This window comes from Pristiophorus japonicus, chromosome 6, assembly GCF_044704955.1.
Source record: "Pristiophorus japonicus isolate sPriJap1 chromosome 6, sPriJap1.hap1, whole genome shotgun sequence".
NCBI classification, from domain to species: Eukaryota; Metazoa; Chordata; class Chondrichthyes; family Pristiophoridae; genus Pristiophorus; species Pristiophorus japonicus.
Window position 1 is genome coordinate 226,687,555 of NC_091982.1, and position 22,362 is coordinate 226,709,916.

General features: G+C 47.2%; 1 protein-coding gene across 1 annotated transcript in view; it reads right to left on the reverse strand.

The window, feature by feature from the left end:
- The window catches only part of LOC139265983 (sodium/hydrogen exchanger 9-like), a 571,812-nt gene that overhangs the window by 462,721 nt on the left and 86,729 nt on the right, over positions 1 to 22,362 (reverse strand). Inside the window, exon 3 of the mRNA XM_070883664.1 lies at positions 857 to 934. Within this exon, the coding sequence (XP_070739765.1) occupies positions 857 to 934 (78 nt within the window). The remainder of the gene's footprint in view (positions 1 to 856; positions 935 to 22,362) is intronic.

Sequence of the window (22,362 nt, forward strand, 5' to 3'; positions counted from 1 at the left end):
GACTATAAATACTGTAGTTACAGAATCACAACTGGAAAATTGGGCTAGATAGGACAAAAGTCCTGATTCCCCCACACTGCAAGTTCCCAATCATGTCTCGATTGTCAAAGGAGAGACTTCACTGCAATGCAGATGCTTCAGGACAAAGAGGTGGATGGTTCACCTCCTATGCTTCCTTTGTTGACACTCCTCGTAACTAGCTAAAGAATGCCATTGGTACAGGCCCAGGAGCTACCGTCTTCTATTCCATGACAAAATAAAGAGTAATCATGGACAGGATGGAAAGGGAAAAAAAACAGAGGAAAGAGAATATAACTCTGTGTTTTAAGTTTCTGGTGTGATTCATGTTGGAATATATTTCTAGAATGCATGTGCACCAGTGACCCTCTGGTCCCTCGGCCCAGTATCTATTCTTCATGTGCAAGGTTAGACAAGTTATTTAATTGTGTAGTCCTGCCCTCACCCAACAGCACTTTCCAGCACAAGTCACTAGATAGCAATCAGGGTCAGGAACCTCAGGGGCTGATTTTCCTCTCCTTAGCCCAAGGGCACCAGGCCAATTGTAGGTCCCCAGCTCAGCACCCGCCCTCCCCGCTCCCGTGTTGTGATCAGCCATCAAACAAACCTTGGACCTTCCCATCTGTATGTACCATCTGGCTTTACCAGCTGAGGCATTGGGCAGAAAAAATAAACACGTTTAAACAGGGTCTAAACATCCAATGACTTGAGAACACAGACTGAAAAAGTAAACTTCTAAAAGAATATATAATGGGGGCAGTAACGTGAAAGTCACTTTGGAAATCACCTTGACTTTAAACATTCATGCCCTTCAGAACCTGAAGTCCACCAATCTCACCTTCTTCAGACTGTAGCCAGCGTAAAATATTATCGGAGGTAAGAGGACATTGAAGAAAATTTCTGAATCAAATGTTACCTGAAAAATAAGAGATAAGATCAGATACATCACTGTAGCCTTCCAACTGACTGTATTGAAAATTCACAATCTTACACCACATCTTTCAAGTGGAGAATTGGATTTTGGATGGCAACCGGATTATTTTATCCAATTCCCCAACTATTCTGTGTGTATTTGAGTGAATACTGTTTTGTGCAGTGTTGAAAACTACCAATTAATAGGAGACAGATCCCATCAACTTTCGAGTCAGCTGAGATCACGATATGTAAAATTTAAATCCAACCAGAATAATATTAGATGCATAATAAAATTCACTCTACAATATTGTGTCAGTTATCAGTACTTATAGCAGTAAACCAACAGCTCTTTTATACACCAGTGAGTGCTAATATTTCATAGTTTAAAATCTGGTCAGTACTATTTTAACACTACATTACTCATACAAGCATCCTTGCAGAATGTGCTTGTGGAAATTTATTGGAGAGAAACTGCTATTAAACTGGCGCTCGTGAAAAGCACACTTTTAAACTTCTGGTATTGTTAAATTACAGCCACCATCTTCTTCACTGTTAGCTGTGAGTGGTTTCGGAGTATGGAGCACATTCTGAATGTGTACCATTTTATAAGTATTATTATTTATAGAATTGTTTTAACCTGGCATTCCCTGCCATTGTATCACTCTGGTTGGGTTTAATTGTTTTTCACAGACACATACACACTGACCTTGCAGATTAATTACCCTGTACCACTGTGCTCCTGCAATAAACTGATTAGCGTTAGAGTCATTTCAGACTTTGCCTTACATGCACAAGCCTGGCCACAGAAACCATTCTGGAAACCAGTGTGAGCACTGAGTTCCCATTGTTAAAGGACGGTTTATAGAATAGAATGACAAGAGGACCCAATGAGAAATAATGGAAAGGTAACACCATTCATGCCACAAAATGCCCTCTGCACTGATTGGATGGCATCTACTGATTGCCAATTATTTTCATAGCATTCTTAAAATCATATTATGGTGCTAGTAGTATTAATAAAGCCATCACGCTCACTAATGTCCCTTGAAGTGTATTCACAGCCAGCAGACGGCAACCAATTACTTTGCAGTGCAACTTCACCAATGCTTTTGCAATACAGCATTTTACCTCTGCTCACACACTCTCCACTCTCACAACCCAGCTCTCCCTCACTCCAAATCTTTCATCCCAGCCAGTGTATCATCATCCCACAGCTCCTACAGCCTCTCATGTCTGACAATAAAATCACAACCTCCATGAGTCTCTCATCCCAGTAAGCTGAATGTTAATCATAGGCCCTTAAAAAGTCTCTTATTCTAGTCAACACCTTCACACATCTTATCCAGAATCAGGTCACTCCAATGCAGAGACTTTCGAGCAGCCAGATTTCCCAAACATTTGGAGTTTCTGCCTCATCAGTGTCGCAATGGCCCTGCTCCTCAACGCAACAAAGTCTGATCATGGGCCTAACCTAGAGTATCACTACCACCATCTCCCAATCTAGATATTCAGTAAATATGACCAAAATCCCTCACGAGGTCACTGAAGTCAACTATTCAGAAAGCCTGCCATTCTTACACTTCTATTCAACTTATAATCTGTTATATCTTGAATAAAGAGTCAGACTAGATGCTACAAGCTCAAAGTAAGGTGACATGTAGTCCTTTATTGCAGGTCTTCAGAGTGCCTCTCCAGCCTGTGAGGCCTCCTTATATACAGGTGCTCCCAAAGGATTGTGGGATCCCTTGGGACTCCAGGGGATAAGCCCTCTGGTGGTTAGACATGGTATTTACAGGTTTACATACATGACAACACTGTATTTGAAATATCAGCCAAACAACACCAAAACTATTCTCTCAGTAGATTCTTAACACAAAGGCGCAAAATCAGGAACCTCATCTTTTGAGGTCTAAGTTCATATCAGAAAGAGCTTTCATAGCACTTATGCACCCGATAGTGTGAAGCACGTGTTGCCAACACGTTTTTTTCTTCAAAGCGAATAAACTGAATCCCAAATCAAGGAGGAGTAGAGGTGACAAGCTTAACAACTAAGGCAGGAGAAGATGAAAATGATCTGTGAAAGATCCTAAACATTGACCCCAATCTGCAGCTCTGTATTCCAGTTCGCCCAAACCTTATAAGAACTAGGCAGCATGACAAGCATTTCCGATCATATAAATTCTTATTACGCTATGACAGCACAGTGTGAAGCTATCCCTTTTTATGCACACAGCAACCAGAGATGCCGAAACAGTCGCTTGATTCCCATCTGCACAGAATGAGGTTGCTTAAAACGGATACACATTTGTCTCTTCAGTGGTGAGATGATTGTAAAATAAAAACTTCCTTTATCAGGAACGAAGAGCATTATGTAAAGTATCAGATTGTTTATCCTCCAAACCTGTCTGTGATTAAATCATAGTATCTAGGGTATACTTTTGGCAATCAAATTTCAATACAAAATATAATGTGCCTGTATTACCTTCCAATATGGACTATTTTTAAATAGGCGTTAACACCTTTATTTTATGTGAGCTTTGCTGATTGGAAACCTAAGTCTAAATATGCCCATTACCCAGCTACAAGCCCAACATGACCTTTCAGTTCACTGACAATTTAATGAGCGCCGAGTTATTTAGTAAAGCCTTATGTTATTAGAAACCACTTTAGCAGGGAACGTGTACACTCCTGTGGCCCTCAGGCAAGCACTTGCATTCAGGTCATTTTTTTAAATTCTCTTAAGTTATCTGTCACTGTTACTTGTAAATCACATTTCAAAGGAGCAGGATTCCTTAACCAGTGTTAACATCCCCACTGTGATTCATTTATTCATGTAAAGCAACACTTTTTACTGTGGGAGAAAACAGCAGATTGATGCTTTCTGTTCCAAATCTTCTGCGCCTATTTTGTATTCTTCATCCACCAAAGTCAGTTTGATGCTCCAGTCCAATTTAAGACAAGTCAGATTAATGCCCGCTGATCTGAAGGGAATTGGGCTCATTTGGGTTAGAAATGCAGCAAAGCAGTTTCAACATTATGTTTTTTTTTAAAAAGAGTGACCATCCAGAGGATAAGGACAACATTAGCAGTGATCCCACAATAAATCCCACAAATTGCTACGTTTTCTGCACTAGGATACTGCAATTTTGCAGTAAAAATCCCACAGGCAGTGCAAATGCCAGATATAGAGTGATAAATTACTTATTGAAACTGTCATGTATGTAACCACAATGTAACACCACTGTATTAATGTAGACACTCAACCTCGATGTACATCTTGACCACAAGGGGTGAACTTGTGGGAGACATTCCTTACCTGATCACACAGGTATAAAAAGGGAGGTCACACACAGGGTCATCACTTGGAGTCCTGTAAATAAAGAGTTAAGGTCACAGAGTGACCTTGTTCCCAGAATGTGCCTCGTGTGGTTTCATGCTGTAGAGTAAGGACTGTAACATTGGCGACGAGAAACGGGAATTCACAACCCACGAGAATGGCCACCGATAGCACAGATGAACGGTACTGTGTTGGGGAAGACTGGGACGATTTTGTCGAGAGGCTTCAGCAAAGCTTCGTTATGAAAGAATGGCTGGGGACTGCAGCGGCCGACAAGCGAAGGGCTCATCTTTTGACCAGCTGCGGACCAAAGGCTTACGCGCTCGTGAAGGACTTACTAGCACCCAAAAAGCCAGCGGACAAAACCTTTGAAGAACTTAGCAAATTGATCGGGAAGCACCTTAAACCAGCGAGTAGCATCCATTGGCCCGACACAGATTCTACACCCACTGACGTCGTGAAGGACAGAGCATACCGGACTTCGTAGCGGACTTCCGGCGTTTGGCCAGCCTCTAAGTTCACAGACGCCTGCAGGGGGGAGATGCTAAGGGTCTTCTTTATCAAGGGCATTGGTCATGCAGGAATTTTCCACAAATTAATTGAGAACAAGGATTTGACCTTGGAAGCGGCAGCGTTGATGGCTCAAACTTTCATGGCGGGGGAGGAAGAGACAAAAATAATATACGCATGAAATTCTGCCTCTAACGCAGCGATGGATCAGGGAGTCATCATCAATGCGACTCAGAGTCCCGCAGGCAGGCAGGCGCATTCCGACACCCCCCAGGCAGCAATAGACCCCAGAGTAGGACTTCAACAGAGACAATGGCAGACTGAACGGACATTCACGCCATCACAGTGGACAATGCGGCCTGGGATGGGGCCATTGACACCCACTAATCGGGTAGTTAAGAGCAGTCAAAGGGACAGTCAGCACGGAATGCCTGGCCATAGTCCCTTTGTTCCCAACAATGGAAACTTTAACTCATGCTGGAGGTGTGGGGGAAAACACTCAGCTAGATCTTGCAGATTTCAACAGTTTGTCTGCAGAAACTGAAATCTCAGTGGCCATTTAGCTCGAATGTGCAGGAACCAGACGAATACATGAGGCAGATGGACCAGAAGAGGGTTCTTTGAGGCAGGATGACTTTTGGGGTAAATCGATGGATGCCTAGGTTCAGCAGGTCCATGTGGCGAATACTCACAGTTCATACACCAAAACGCCAATAATTATGCTGAGGGTTTTACTAAACGGTATCGCAGTACGCAAGGAGCTGGACACCGGGGCCAGCCAGTCACTCATGGGCGTTCAGCAATTTGAGAAGCTATGGCCACTTAAAGCCAGTAGACCCAAATTAGCATGTATTGAGACACAATTACGGACTTACATGAAATAAATCATTCCGGTGCTAGGCAGTGCATTGTTGGCTGTCACACACAATGGAGTAGTGAATCGGCTGCCGCTCTGGATTGTCCCGGGCAATGGTCCCGCATTGTTGGGGAGGAGCTGGCTAGCCGAGATCAACTGGAAATGGCGGGGATATTCACGCAATGTCATCTGTGGAGCGAAGTTCGTGCTCACAAGTCCTACAACAATTCGATTCACTATTCCAACCTGGCGCGGGACATTCAAAGGCACTAAAGTAGTGATACACATCACCCCGGACGCCAGGCCAATGCACCATAAAGCCAGAGCAGTGCTGTATGTGATGCGGGAAAAGATCGAGAGCGAATTGGACTGGCTGTTGAGAGAGGGCATCATCTCGCCTGTTGAATTCAGCGACTGGGCGAGTCCCATCGTTCCCGTCCTAAAAGCGGATGGCTCTGTCAGGATCTGTGGCGGCTGTAAGGCCACCATCAATCGGGTGTCCCTACAAGATCAATACCCGCTCCCGAGAGCGGAGGACCTCTTCGCCACGCTGGCAGGCGGCAAGTTGGATCTCACTTCAGCCTATATGATCCAGGAACTGGCCGACGAATCTAAACTACTGACCATCATCACCACGCACAAGGGACTGTTCGTTTATAACAGGTGCCCGTTTGGCATTCGATCAGCGGCCACGATTTTGCAAAGAAACATGGAAAGCCTGCTTAAATCCATTCCTGGAACGATGCTATTCCAGGACGATATCCTCATCACGGGTCGAGACACCGAGGAACACCTCCACAACCTGGAGGAGGTGCTACACCGACTGGGCCGGGTAGGCCTGCGACTCAAGAAGTCTAAATGTGTGTTCTTAGCTCCTGAGGTTGAGTTTCTGGGCAGGAGGGTTGCTGCAGATGGGAATCGGTCCACCGAATCCAAAACAAAGGCGATTCGACAAGCACCCAGGCCCTGCAACACATCGGAGTTGTGTTCATTTATGGGACTGCTAAACTATTTCGGAAACTTTCTGCCGAACTTGAGCACGTTGTTGGAGCCACTACACGTGCTCCTGCGTAAGGGTTGCGATTGGTTTTTGGGGGACTGTCAGGGACGGGCTTTTAATCGGGTGCGAAACCTACTTTGTTCAAACAAGTACGACCCTTGTAAAAAAAATTGGTTGACATGTGATGCATCGTCCTATGGGGTTGGGTGCGTGTTGCAGCAGGGCAATGCTGAGGGTCAACTACAACCTGTGGCTTATGCCTCCAGGTCGCTCTCTCAAGCAGAACGGGGATATGGCATGGTCGAGAAGAAAGCGCTTGCATGTGTCTATGGTGTAAAAAAAATGCATCAGTACCTCTTTGGTCGGAAGTTTGAAGTAGAGACGGACCACAAGCCATTAACATCCATGTTGTCAGACAGCAAGGCTATCAATGCCTACGCATCAGCTCGCATACAGCAATGGGCTCTCACGCTGGTTGCTTATGACTACTCCATCTGGCACCGGCCCGGCACTGAAAATTGCGCTGACGCGCTCAGCAGGCTTCCACTGGCCACCACTGAGGGGGCAGCGGAGCAAAGCACCGAGATGGTCATGGCTGTCGATGCCTTTGACAGCGCAGGCTCCCCCAGCACAGCCCGCCAGATCAAAATCTGGACAAACAGAGATCCCCTCCTATCCCTGATTAAGAAATGTGTCGTGACTAGGGATTGGGCGCCCGCACACGGATCATGCCCTGGAGGAGGTCAGACCGTTCCACAGATGGATGGATGAGCTCTCCATCCAAGCCAACTGCCTACTATGGGGCAGCTGGGTAGTTATGCCCCAGAAGGGCAGAGAGGCATTCATCCGGGAACTACACAACGAGCACCCAGGCGTTGTGCTGATGAAAGCCATTGCCCAGTCGCACGTTTAGTGGCCTGGAATTGATTCAGACCTGGAACATTGTGTTTGCAGGTGCACGACGTGTGCCCAGTTGGGTAATGTCCCCAGGGAGGTCCCGCTCAGCCCGTGGCCCTGGCCCACCAGGCCATGGTCACGCATTCATGTTGACTACGCGGGCCGGTTCATGGGAAAGATGTTGTGGTAGATGTGTACTCGAAATGGATCGAGTGCATCATTCTGAATTCATGCACGTCATCCACCACCGTGGAAAGCCTACGTGCGATCTTTACAACCCACGGCTTGCTGGACATCCTGGTTAGCGATAATGGCCCATGTTTCACAAGCTCGAATTCCGAGAGTTTATGTCAGGCAATGGCATCAACCACGTCAGGATTGCGTCTTTCAAGCCAGCCTCCAATGGCCAGGCGGAACGTGCAGTCCAAATCATTAAGCAAGGTATGCTCAGGATTCAAGGGCCCTCCCTACAATGCTCCCTATCGCGTCTCCTGCTGGCCTATAGATCCCGACCGCGCTCGCTCAAGGGGGTCCCGCTCGCAGAGCTGCTAATGAAACGGATACTCAAAACTCATTCACCCAGTCCTGACCGACATAGTTGAGGGCAAGCACAAGTCACAAAACAAGTACCATGACCGTAATTCGAGGGGGAGGTGTATAGAAATAAATGATCCTGTATTCGTCCTCAAATCACGCCATGGGGCCCAAATGGCTTGAGGGCACTTATAATTGACAAAGAGGGGAATAGGGTCATCGTGGTAAAACTCAACAATGGTCAGGTATGCCATAAGCATCTGGCCCAAGTAAAAAAAAAAAGGTTCAGCATCGACATGGAGGAACCTGAAGACCATGAGATACAGCTCACAACACCGCCAGTGAACGAGCAACAAGAGCAATCAGAAGAATGCACAGTCCCTGCGGTCAGCCCGGACAGGCCAGAATCACCACGGGTGACAGACACTCACGTCAGTGTCCAACAACCAGGGCCCCAACTGCGGCGCTCCACGAGGGAGCGTAGACCACCTGAAAGACTAAACCTGTGATCCCAATAAGGCTTTGAGGGGTGGGGGGGGGGGGAGGTGATGTCATGTATGTAACCACAATGTAACACCACTGTTTTACTGTATACACTCAACCTAGATGCACATCTTGACCACAAGGGGTGAACTTGTGGGAGACACTCCTTACCTGATCACACAGGTATAAAAAAGGAGGTCCCACGCAGGGTCTTTGGAGTCCTGTAAATAGAGTTGAGGTCACAGAGTGACCTTGTCCCCAGAATGTGTCTCGTGTGGTTTCATATTATAGAGTAAGGACTTTACAGAAACAATTCACTTGTCGTAGGCACTAATATATCAATTAAAACTTTCTCTCCATGGCCTCGCCCCTCCCAATCACTAACCTCCTCTAGCACTGTAACCCTCGGGGAACTCTGCGTTCCTCCAATTCTGGCCCAACTTCCTTCGCCCACCATTGGTGGCTGTGCCTTCAGTGGTCTGGACCCTAAGGTTTGGAATTCCCTCTGCCTTTCCCTCATCCTTTAGGATGCTCCTTAAAACGTACCTCTTTGACCAAGCGTTTGGCCACCTGCCCCAATGTCTTCTTCTTTGGGTTAGTGTCAATTATCACAGAATGGTTACAGCACAGAAGGCGGCCATTTGGCCCGTTGAGCCTGTACTGACACTCAGCAATTTGTTTTCCTTCAGGTACTGATCCAACTCCCTTTTGAAAGATAAAATGGAGTCTGCCTCCACCACCTCTTCAGGCAGGGCCACATTGTCCGCATGCCCGACATAAGACTCCCAAAGCAAGCGCTCTACTTGGAACTCCTTCACGGCAAGTGAGCCCCAGGTGGGCAGAGGAAATGTTACAAGGACACCCTCAAAGCTTCACTGATAAAATGCAGCAACCCCACCGACACATGGGAGTCCCTGGCCAAAGACCGCCATAAGTCGAGGAAAAGCATCCGGGAGGCTGCTGAGTACTTCGGGTCTCGTCGCCGAGAGCATGCAGAAATCAAGCGCAGACAGCGGAAGGCAACCTAGTCCCACCCACCCCTTCCCTCAACGACTATCTGTCCCACCTGTGACAGAGACTGTAATTCCCATCTTGGACTATACAGTCACCTGAGAACTCACTTTTGGAGTGGAAGCAAGTCTTCCTCGATTTCGAGGGACTGCCTATGATTAACAGTAAGCCCTGCTGATGCTCTTTGACGTTATTGTCTACATAGCTCAGCGGTTTCTCAGTCTACAGAATAAATTGCAACATCAACCATGTAGTAATCTGTTATGAAGCATACATGGGAGTTTAACATTTCTTTAAGAGGGATGATATTTTTCATTCATCTGTTTTCTTCTTGCTGTCTGATGCTATTATAATCCTAGTGTACTATCATAAAAAAGTGCAGAGTGGAAGGAAATTTACCACGTTTTGCCGTAGAAACCTACATGAGGTCTATCAAAGCAACTTGAATGGCTCCCGAGTTTCTGCCTCATGACTCTACCCAGATGACCATTCCATGAATTGCTCACTGTTTGCACCAAGTACCTCCCGGCATCAGTCCTGAACTTGCTCTTTATATTTTTGGATCTTTTCTATGTTCCTTACTCCAGATTATTTTGCCTTTCATATCTTAGATCGCTCTCTCGATTGAGACCCAACTTAACTCCCCATTTCTTTAAGGGTGTCTAGCCTTGCCTTGAAATCTACGTAAGCTATCAGTTCTAGGGAATAAGCAGCAAGCCCTGTCCTGGTCATTGTTTTTGGCCAATAGATTGATCTTTCTTCCATAATAGCTTTCTCTGGCCCACAAGTGCATTAGGCCATTATCAGACCTCATTTTAAGTTTAAAATATCAAGCTAATTTATATTACAAAAGGTAAACAAACACGAAGTTAACATCCTGCCACCCAACACAAGTGGGCAAAATAATAAATAAAGGATCACAACTCGAAGAACTAAGCTAAGCTTTTGTAAATAACTTTTAAATAATAGTCTCTCTTTCCCTTTCATTTCTTACCACTGTGGAAACCCAATTCTTTCTCCAAGGTATTCAAACTAACTTTTCAATTTCAACAGAACAGCTCTTTTTATATCCTGGAAAAACATCACTGGGACTGCCTGGATATTGACTATCTGATTACTCAGATTTTTTTTTTTAATTGTCAGTTGAATACAAATTGAATTAATTACACAGAATTGTGTGAGGAATAATTATTCCTTTCTTCAGCGTATAACTAATCAAACTTAACCTACTGTATTGGGATAAGCTTGGTACAAGGTTCTGGCTTAGCTATCTGTTCAGCTGGATTTTAAGAGACTGCCAAACCAGATCTGGACATTAAATACCTCATTATGTCACAAGTGGCAGTTAAGGATAAAGCTTTCTTAAGGATTTAAACTCTTCTGCCATCTTTTCCAGGCATAAGAACATAAGAAATAGGAACAGGAGTAGGCCATACGGCCCCTTGAGCCTGCTCCGCCAGTCAATAAGATCATGGCTGATCCGATCATGGACTCAGCTCCACTTCCCTGCCCGCTCCCCATAACCCTTTATCGTTTAAGAAACTGTCTAGCATGAAGAAACTGTCTAGCGTGAAGAAAAGCATCTTCATCAACTACGGACCACAGAGTAATTACCAAGCAGTGTTTAAAAAGTGCTCATCGGAAAAGAATTGAATTTTTTCAGCACGAAAAATCAAGCCTCTGTGCACTGTCCATGTCTGCCACAATGTTTCCTATATGGCTTGTCCTTCAGAAACATAATTTTTGACAAGGTCATCTAGGTTTTTCATATCAAATTCAACCAGGAACAGAGTTCAGCCAACCATGCTTCCATGAGAAAGACCTCTATAAATCACCTGGGTTTGAATCCACTGAGAAAGAAAGCGAATTGCACAGCTTGCCCCCAGCTTTGCAATCAATTTAACATGCCATACCCAAGTGAAAGCTCTGGAAATGTTGAAAGCTGCTTCACTGACTTCATGCGAGGGATCAATATAATCGGATCAATTCTAAATCAAATGATTGATTACATGTGGCTTATGTTTTGTTGTATTTGTTCCGACATTACAACAGTGACTGCACTTCATTGGCCGCAACACGTTTTGGGACGTGCCGAGATCACGAAGGACTTTATATAGATGCAAGTTATTTCTTTATTTATTTGACCAACTAGTTTTGAGTCAGCAACGATTTTAACAGCAAATCTCCAAGTGAGGAGTGGTTCTGAAATCTTGGAAATGTTTGATGTATGTAAAACAAGGTATGAAAAAATTTAACAAATATCGGCACATTAATCAGCTGAACCATGACTTTCCTTAAGTTGTCAACACCACATTGACATTGCAAGTAGCTACTTCTTTCTCAAAAATGCGACTCACTATTTTAGTAAACAAAAATATTCTCAATGAGATAGCAATGAATATAAATACTACCTAGTGTCATCACATCAAATTGTCGAATAAAATTACTCAATAAACTAGTCAACAGAAAAATTGTATTCACACAGCAGTTCATGCTATAGATCCAGTCTATCTACTTTTATCATTCTTTCAGACAACTTTGTTCTCATCCTGTCAGTCGTTCCAGCGGACTTTGCTGCCAGTGGTATGCAAGTCTCATTTCAATGCCTTGTGTTTCTTCTTTAAGATAAAGCATAATGCAAATCCCTTGTGTGTAGAAGCTCTCGTTTTGGATGAGTGCATACAATGGATTTGATTATTATCTGTTCATGAGAATGCAGCAGCTGTTATACTGAAAAGTTTGAGGACACCTTTGAGTGCCCAAAGCACCGCCTGACAGTCTGTCCTGCTTACACTGCTCAATCCTGTCACAACACGTCAAGCCTATAACATGGTTGTGGATTTGCAGAACACGCGTGTCTTGAAACTCCACCTCACAACTTTTATTTCCATTTAAGTGTCTGAAGGGCAACCTGGCTTTGAACTGCATGCTGCTCACATCCACTGCTAGTGCTTCAGATAGTGGATCATTTTCTAGAATTGCTTTGTGTAGCCATGGCAGAAATGAGTTCTTATATTTTTACTGAGGCCCTGAAGGACATGCTGCTTCAATGCTCGATTTCAGAGTGCCTCAGCGAGTCCGTGTACGTGTGCAGGTATTTGTCAAAACTATGGCACCAACTCAATTAGAAACCTGAACTATGAGGATATTAGGAAGTGTGAAGGCCTCAAGGCTATGATAATCTAGAATGTTACAGCATAGAAACAGATCATATGGCCCATCAAGTCAGTACCAATGACCGGAATTTTAATATGGGGGCGTGTCAGGAGTGGGGCGGGGCTAGAAAGCGGTCAGGACAACAGATAGCACGGCCACCAATGGTTGAGCGAGTATAATCAGGGATGCTCAGCAGGACAGAATTAGAGGAGCGCCGTCATCTCGGGGGTTTGTGGGGCTGGAGGAGATAACTGAGATAGGGAGGGGCAAAACCATGGAGGGATTTGTAAACAAGGTTGAGAATTTTGAAATCGAGGCGTTGCTTAACCGGGAGTCAATGTAGATCAGAGACTACAGGGGTGATGGATGAGTGGGACTCAGTGCAAGTTAGGACACGGATAGCCGAGTTTTGAATTAGCTCCAGTTTACGTAGGCTAGAATGTGAGAGGCCAGCCAGGAATGTGTTGGAATAGTCAAGTCTAGAGGTAACAATGGCATGGATGAGGGTTTCAGCAGCAGATGAGCTGAGGCAAGGGCGGAGACGGGCAATGTTATGGAGGTGGAAATAGGCGGCCTTAGTTATGCTGAGGATATGTGGCCGGAAGCTCATCTCAGGCACCAAGGTTCCCACCTGCAGCCAGCCAGATGGGGGAGGCTGTACCTGCGGCACTAGGCCGCACAGAGGAGGGAGGGGGGGAATCGATGGGGCCAAGGGTTGAAATATCGTGGCCGCAGCATTGGGGGGGGGGGAAGGATCGGGGGCCAGTGGTGCAGTGGGTCTGGAGGTGGGAGGGGGGGCAATCGGAGGCCTTTAGGAGGGGGGAATTATCAGCAGCTTCAGGGGGAGCTGGGGGTGGGGGAAATTGGAGGCCTTGGGGGGGGGGGGGTGCGGGTGGGAAGGATCAGAGGCCTGTGGGCGGGAGGAGGGAAATGATTGAGGCCGCAACAGCCAATCAGATGGAGGGGCTGGCTGGCACTAGGTCGCAGAGAGGTGGGAGTGAGGGATCGGGTGAGTGCCGAGTGTTGAAATATCGGGGCCCAGCATTGACGGGGAGGTTTGGGGCTGAACACCCCCCTCCCTTTAATTTCTTTAAGGGAATCCGTTTATGTATGATGTCTCCAAAAGCCAAATGGGATCACAGATAAAAGCCTAGACATAAATAATAAATTCTGATCCAATTCTTCAATTGATTTTTGATCCAGTTGTGACTACAAGTATCTATCTCAATGACCAGAACTGCACACAATACTCGAGTCTGACCACAGCACCAAGAGTGACTTCCTTTGACTTGTACTCGACTGTTCCGGTTATAGATCAGCATTCTATTGGTTGTGTTGATTGCTGCTTCACTGTCATTGGACATGTTCACTGTGGAGTCTACGAAAACCCCAAAATCTTTTCCATATTCATCTGTAACTATTTCAACACTCTTCATGGAGTACTTATGTCACCCATCTTTCCTCCTGTGTCGATTAAATAACAGTTATGAATATTATATTTAATTTGCCGGTGTACCAATCATTTACATATTTTTGTCATTCCCAAGCTGCCCCATACTGTGAGTTTGACCAGTTTGCATTGTTCTCAATCCAAGTCCTTGTGTAAATTAAAAACAGTCGAGGTTCCTGTTCAGCACACTTCACCCCTTTCTCCACCTTGACATATTTCCCCTGACAAGTAGCCAGTGTTTTCTACCCTTCAGTCAATTTTGTATTCTCTGTTTTTTTTCTTTGAACCAAATCTCACTATTTCAAGCTGAACTGATAGCCTTTTTTATGGAACTTTGTCAAATGTTTTTTGGAAGCCCAGGTACAAGTCGTTGTAAAGCTTTGCATATTATAATGGAAACGTCTGATCCTCAACCCAGAAGTTGGTTAGATTGGATATGATACATCAGATAACCAAACCTTGCTTTAGAGTTTTAAACTCACGACCCGAAATTCTCAGGCGTTCCGCCTAGAACTGTCATTAGTCAACAAAATGTTTCAAGAACCGACTGCAAGTTCAAAATTAACTTCTTTTTTAGTGTCCCATACCATAAGACACAATAACGTCAACATAAGCAGAGCCAGAGCATAAAATCAAGCCGCTCAGAGCATTGAAGGATGAGTTAGCTGCCTCTCCAGTCACAGCCAAAGCTGTTTGGATTGTAAGGCTGGTAGTTAAGATACTGGTACAGTAAGAATGGCCCTTTTCTTCTTCATTGGATTGATAAATGCTGTTAACAGATTCTTTGTCTAACTGAGCACTGTAATGCTTTTCTCTGATCCACCCAAGCCTGATTCTACATTCCCAATGTAATCACACAGATGTGCCTTGTGCCTTCTAGAAGGTACTGGTTTAACCTCTCTGGTTCGGCACCCTCGGGACCTGACCGGTGCTGAAACAAGATAATTTTCCGAACGACAGGAGGTCAGTATATGACTGTACCGATACACCCTACATAAGCATATGCCTAGCCTAGGGTTCGGTACCTCTCCTGGGCTATCTACCTCATCATGCCTTAAAAACCTCTGATTACCGGTACGCCATCAATACAAAACGGCAGTTCCGCAAACTAATGCTGAACCACAGATGTTTCTGGACCAGACAGTCCCGGACCAGAGAGGCTCAACCTGTGTCACTTAAAAGCAATCACGAATGAGAACCCAACCAATTATTTTACTCCCTAGCCCCAGGAAATATAAAAATACTAATTGTAAAAACATAGAAAATACTAGAAACACACATTAGTTCTGATGAAGGCTCCACATCTGAAATGCAATCGATCTATTCTCTCCATAGATGCTGACTGGCCTGCAGTGCGTTTTCACCATTTTCTGTTTTTGTTTGATTTCTGGCATTTGCAGTTTTATGTTTACCAATCCTATTCCGGGTGAGACCTGAGATAAACTTGGGATCCAGGCCGATATAGTTTAGCATCACAGCACTGATACATTCACCCCACCGAGCTATTGGGGGCATAAATGAACCATACCCAAGTATCTTCCAGTTTATTAGTTCAAAACTGAATGAAAAATGTACATGAGCACAGTACATCATTAAAGGCTGAACTGCGTATCAAAACCACTGTGACCATTAATCCATCCTCATGCTCAATTTCCACAAGAGTCAAAAATGACGAAGTAATATGGGATTACTGAACCCCTAAACCCAATATTTCCACACCTTGGTGCTGAGATAAGCACTAACCTACTGCTGATTCATATCAAGTGACACCTTTTACAAGATGCATCTTTTTTTTTTGATTAGTTCACGGGATGTGGGCGTCACTGGCAAGGCCGACATTTATTGCCCATCCCTAATTGCCCTCGAGAAGGTGGTGGTGAGCCGGTTTCCTGAACCGCTGCAGTCCGTGTGGTGACGATACTGCCATAGTGCTGTTCGGGAGGGAGTTTCAGGATTTTGACCCAGCAACGATGAAGGAATGACGATATCTCTCCAAGTCAGGATGGTGTGAGAGTTGGAGGGAACTTGGAGGCGACGGTGTTCACATCTGCCTGCTGCCTTTGTCCTTCTAGATGGTGGAGGTCGCGGGTTTGGGAGGTGCTGTCCAAGTAATCTGTATGATCACCTTGGGCTAGACGTTCCACTCAGATCGCTATCGCCCCAAAAATGGGCGATGTTCCGGCCTTAGCGATTTTTTATTTTTCAGGATCGCTGGAAGATCGCCCATTTTCTTTGATCGCTACTTTCGGTTTGTTGTTTTGGGCAACAGCCTTAGCGATGTGGAATTGGCCTTTGTAAAGTCCTTACTCTACAGCATGAAACCACACGAGGCACATTCCAGGGACAAGGCCACTCTGTGACCTTAACTCTTTATTACAGGACTCCAGAAGTGATGACCCTGCGTGGGACCTCCCTTTTTATACCTGAGTGATCAGGTAAGGAGTGTCTCCCACAAGTTCACCCCTGTGGTCAAGGTGTGCATCTGAATTGAGTGTATACAGTAATACAGTGGTGTTATATTGTAATTACAAACAGGACATCACCTTTCCCCCGCCTCACCCAAGGTCTTATTGGGATCATAGGTTCAGTCTTTCAGGTGGTCTACGCTCCCTCGTGGAGCGCCGCAGTTGGGGCTCTGGTTGTTGGACGCTGATGTGAGTGTCTGTCACCTGTGGTGATTCCGGCCTGTCCGGGCTGACCGCAGGGACTGTGCGTTCTTCAGATTGCTCTTGTTGCACAGTCTCTAGCGGTAGCGTGAGCTCCATCTCATGGTCTTCTTCAGGTTCCTCCGTGTCCTTGCTGAACCTTTTTTTTTAAACTTGGTCCAGATACTTACGGCATATCTCGCCATTGTTGAGTTTTACCACGATGATCCTATTCCCCTCTTTACCAATTACAGTACCCTCAAGCCATTTGGGCCCCATGGCGTGATTGAGGACGAATACAGGATCATTTATTTCTATACATCTCCCCCTTGAATTACGGTCATGGTACTCGTTTTGTGAATTACGCTTGCCCTCAACTATGTTGGTCAGGACTGGGTGGATGAGGGACAACCGAGTTTTGAATGTCCATTTCATGAGTAGCTCTGCGGGCGGGACCCCCGTGAGCGAGTGCACCTGCGAACACAGTGTTCCAGGTCTGAATCAATTCCCGGCCACGAAACGTATGACCGGGCAATGGCCTTCATCAGCACAATGCCTGGGTGCTCGCTGTGGAATTCCCTGATGAATGCCTCACTGCCCTTCTGGGGCATGACTACACGGCTGCCCCATAGTAGGCAGTCGGCTTGGATGGAGAGCTCATCCATCCGCCTGTGGAACGGTCTGACCTCCTCAGGGCATGCTCCGTGTGCGGGCACCCAATCCCCAATCAGGACACATTTCTTAATCAGGGATAGGAGGGGATCTCTGTTTGTCCAGATTTTGATTTGGCGGGCTGTGATTAGGGAGCCTGCACTGTCAAAGGCATCGACAGCCATGACCATCTCGGTGCTTTGCTCAGCTGCCCCCTCGGTGGTGACCAGTGGGAGCCTGCTGAGCGCGTCAGCGCAATTTTCAGTGCCGGGCCGGTGCCGGATGGAGTAGTCATAAGCAGTCAGCGTGAGAGCCCATCGCTGTATGTGAGCTGATGCGTTGGCATTGACAGCCTTGCTGTCTGACAACAGGGATTTGAGTGGCTTGTGGTCCGTCTCTAATTCAAACTTCCTACCAAACAGGTACTGATGCATTTTTGTTACACCATAGACACATGCAAGCGCTTCCTTCTCGACCATGCCATATCCCCGTTCTGCTTGAGCGCGCGACCTGGAGGCATAAGCCACAGGTTGTAGCTGACCCTCAGCATTACCCTGCTGCAACACGCGCCCAACCCCATAGGACGATGCATCACAAGTCAGAACTAAACTTTTTCAGGGGTCGTACAGGGTCAACAATTTGTTTGAACAAAGTACGTTTCGCGCCCGACTAAAAGCTCGTTCCTGACAGTCCCCCCAAAACCAATCGCAACCCTTACGCGGGAGCACGTGAAGTGGCTCCAACAACGTGCTCAAGTTGGGCAGAAAGTTCCCGAAATAGTTCAACAGTCCCAGGAATGAACACAGCTCCGATGTGTTGCAGGGTCTGGATGCTCGTCGAATCGCCTCTGTTTTGGATTCGGTGGGCCGAATCCCATCTGCAGCAACCCTCCTGCCTAGAAACGCAACCTCAGGAGCTAAGAACACATGTTTAAACTTCTTGAGTTGCAGGCCTACCCGGTCCAGTCGGCGTAGCACCTCCTCCAGATTCTGGAGGTGTTCCTTGGTATCCCGACCCGTGATGAGGATGTTGTAATGTCTCTGCACCTTGTTACAAACTCACAGGAGGCATGGATATTTCAGACACGGTCACTCTGCCACCGTCACTTTATTTCCAGGACTGAAGCGTCTTGATCCTGGGTGGGACCTCCCCTTTTATACCTAGATGCCCAGGAGAGGAGCTCACTCCCTGTGGTCAGTGTGTGCATTACAAGGGTACAGGTACAGTATGCATGAGTTACAGTTACATACTTATAGTCATTGCAAGACGGTGAAATACATGACATCACCTCCCCCTTAGGTCTTTTAGTTTCAGAGGTTACGTCTATCGGGTGGTCAGCGCTCTCTCGTGGAGCGCCGCAGTTGTGGCTCTGGTGGCTGAGTCTCAGCACGTGTCTCTGTCACTTGAGGTGATTCCGGCCTGTCCTGGCTGGCCGCAGGGACTGTGCATGTTGAGGGCTGTCTTTGTTGCTCGTGCACTGGCAGTGGTGTGGGTGCTATCTCATCATGCTCTTCTTCCGGTTCCTCCGTGTCTTCACTGAACCTTGTCTTTACTTGGTCCAAGTGTTTGCGGCATATCTGCCCATTGTTTAGTCTGACCACCATGATCCTGCTTCCTTCTTTGCCGATTACAGTGCCCTCAAGCCATTTGGGTCCCAAAGCATGGTTAAGAACAAATACCGGGTCATCTATTTCTGTACACCTCCCCCTTGAGCCTCGATCATGGAGCTCGGTTTGGGACTGGCGCTTGCCCTCAACAATGTCTGCCAGGGCTGGGTGAATGAGGGACAGCCGCGTCTTGAGCGTCCGTTTCATGAGGAGTTCCGCTGGCGGGACTCCCGTGAGCGAGTGCAGCCGGGACCTGTAGGCCAGCAGGAGGCGCGATAGGCGGTACTAAAGGGAGGGTCCTTGGATGCGTAGCATGCCCTGCTTTATGACTTGGACCGCCCATTCGACCTGGCCATTGGAGGCCGGCTTGAATGGCGCTGTCCGGACGTGCTTGATCCCATTGCCCGACATAAACTCCTGGAATTCATGGTTGGTAAAACACGGGCCAGTAACGCTGACCAGGATGTCCGGCAAGCCGTGGGTCGCGAAAACCGTACACAAACTCTCCACAGTGATGGATGTCGTGCACGAGTTCAATATGATGCATTCGATCCACTTCGAGTATGCATCTATCAGGAACATTTTTCCCATGAATGGGTCCGCATAGTCCACGTGAATACGTGACCATGGCCTGCTGGGCCAGGGCATCTGGCTGAGTGGGGCCTCCCTGAGGGCATTGCCCAGCTGGGCACACGTCGTGCACCTGCGAACACAGTGTTCCAGGTCTGAGTCAATCCCCGGCCACCACACGTGTGACCGGGCAATGGCCTTCATTAACATGATGCCAGGGTGCTCGCTGTGGAGTTCCCTGATGAACGCTTCTCTTCCTTTCTGGGGCATGACTACCCGGCTGCCCCATAACAGGCAGTCGGCTTGGACGGGGAGTTCATCCATCTGTCTCTGAAACGGCCTGACTTCCTCGGGGCACGCCTTGTATGCGGGCGCCCAGTCCCCAGTCAGGACACATTTCTTTATCATGGATAGGAGGGGGTCCCTGTTGGTCCAGAGTTTGATCTGGCGGGCTGTGATGGGGGAGCCCGCAGTGTCAAAAGGCTCAACGACCATGACCATCTCGGCGCTCTGCTCCGACGCCCCCTCGGTGGTGGCCAGTGGGAGCCTACTGAGCGCATTAGCGCAATTTTCGGTGCCTGGCTGGTGCCGTATGGTGTATGCGAGCTGACGCATTAGCGTTGACAACATCCCTGTTGTCCGACAGCAAGGCTAACGGCTTGTGATCCGTCTCTAGCTCGAACCGTCTACCGAAAAGGTATTGGTGCATCTTTTTCACACCGTACACACACGCAAGTGCCTCCTTCTTGACCATGCCGTATCCACGCTCTGCCTGGGAGAGCGACCTGGAGGCGTAAGCCACCGGTTGGAGTCGGCCGTCATCGTTACCCTGCTGCAAAACACACCCAACCCCGTAGGATGACGCATCGCATGTTAAAACCAGTTTTTTACCGGGGTCATACAAAGTCAACAGTTTGTTGGAACACAGCAGGTTCCTCGCCTTATTGAAAGGCCGTTCTTGACAATCCCCCCCAAGACCATTCACAACCTTTACGGAGGAAACAATGTGCTTAAGTTCGGCAGGAAGTTCCCAAAATAGTTCAAGTGTCTCAGGAATGACCACAACTCCAATGTGTTGCCGGGCCTGGGCGACCGGCGAATCGCCTCAGTTTTTGATTCAGTGCGCCGGATCCAGTCTGCGGCAATCATCCTGCCCAGGAACTTGACCTCTGGGGCCAAAAACACGCACTTGGCCTTTTTCAGCCGCAGGCCGACCCGTTCCAATTGGCGTAGCACCTCCTCCAGTTTGCAGAGGTGTTCCTCAGTGTCTCGACCCGTTATAAGGATGTCGTCTTGGAACATGATCGTTCCAGGGATGAACTTGAGCAAGCTTTCCATATTTCGCTGAAAGATAGCCGCTGCCAAACGGACACCTATTGTAAACAAATAATCCTTTGTGTGTCGTGATGGTGGTAAGAAACTTGGATTCTTCAACCAATTAGTTCCTGAGTCATGTAGGCCCAAGTGAGGTCCAGCTTCGTTGAACAGCTTACCACCTACCTGCCAGTGCGGCAAAAAGATCCTCCGCTCTCGGGAGCGGGTATTGGTCTTGCAGCGACACTCGGTTGATGGTGGCTTTGTAGTCGCCACAAATCCTAACCAAGCCATCTGCTTTGAGGACGGGAACAATGGGACTTGCCCAGTTGCTGAGTTCAACGGGCGAAATTATGCCCTCTCTGAGCATCCTGTCCAGTTCACTTTCAATTTTCTCACACATCACGTACGGCACCGCTCTGGCTTTGTGGTGCACTGGTCTGGCATCCGGAGTGATGTGTATCACTGCTTTGGTGCCCTTGAACGTTCCGACACCAGGTTGAATGACTCGAACTTTTGCAATACCTGCGAGCATGAACTTCGCTCCACGAATGAAATGGCGTGCACATCCACACTTTTCCAATTCATCTCAGCTCGCCAACTCCTCCCCAAGAGTGCGGGGCCATTTCCCGGAACAATGCAGAGTTCAAGCGGTTCTGTGATCCATGATGCGTTACCACCAAGTTTGCACTGCCCAGCACTGGGATGATCTCTTTGGTGTATGTATGTAGCTGCGTCTCAATGCGTTCCAATTTGGGCCTGCTAGCTCTGTGTGGCCATAGTCTCTCAAATTGTTGGGCGCTCATGAGGGACTGGCTAGCTCTGGTATCCAGCTCCATGTGCACCGGAATGCCATTCAGTAAGACTTTCATCATCATGGGTGGCGTTTTGGTGTATGAGCTGTGGACATCACCCACATGAACTCTCTGAACTTCAGCCTCCATGGTAGTTCCCCAGGCCTCATCCTGCATTTCAGACCCCTCATCTGGTTCGTCTGTCTCGCAGACTAGCCTCGCTACTGCCTTTTTGCACATCCTGGCCAGGTGTCCCTTGACATTACAAATCCTACAGGTGTAAAGTTGGAACCTGCAGATTTTTGCAGTGTGTCTGCCCCCACATCTCCAACATGAGCTGAGATTGCTGTTAACAAAAGGGCTATTCCCAGGCATTCCTCTCTGATGGCTCGTTTGGCTGTTTCTCATCACTCTGATGGGGGGTGTTCATTGTCCCATCACAGGATGCATTGTTCCTCATGATGACATGAATTGCCGATCTCCTTTCCATTGTCCCTGTTGCGGGCCCACCCTGGCTGCCTGGACGGTGTCGAATTGCCCTTGCCTAACTGCCTGGATGGTGTCGAATTGCCCTTGCCTGCCTGTGGGGTTCTGTGTCCTTTTTATAACATTTA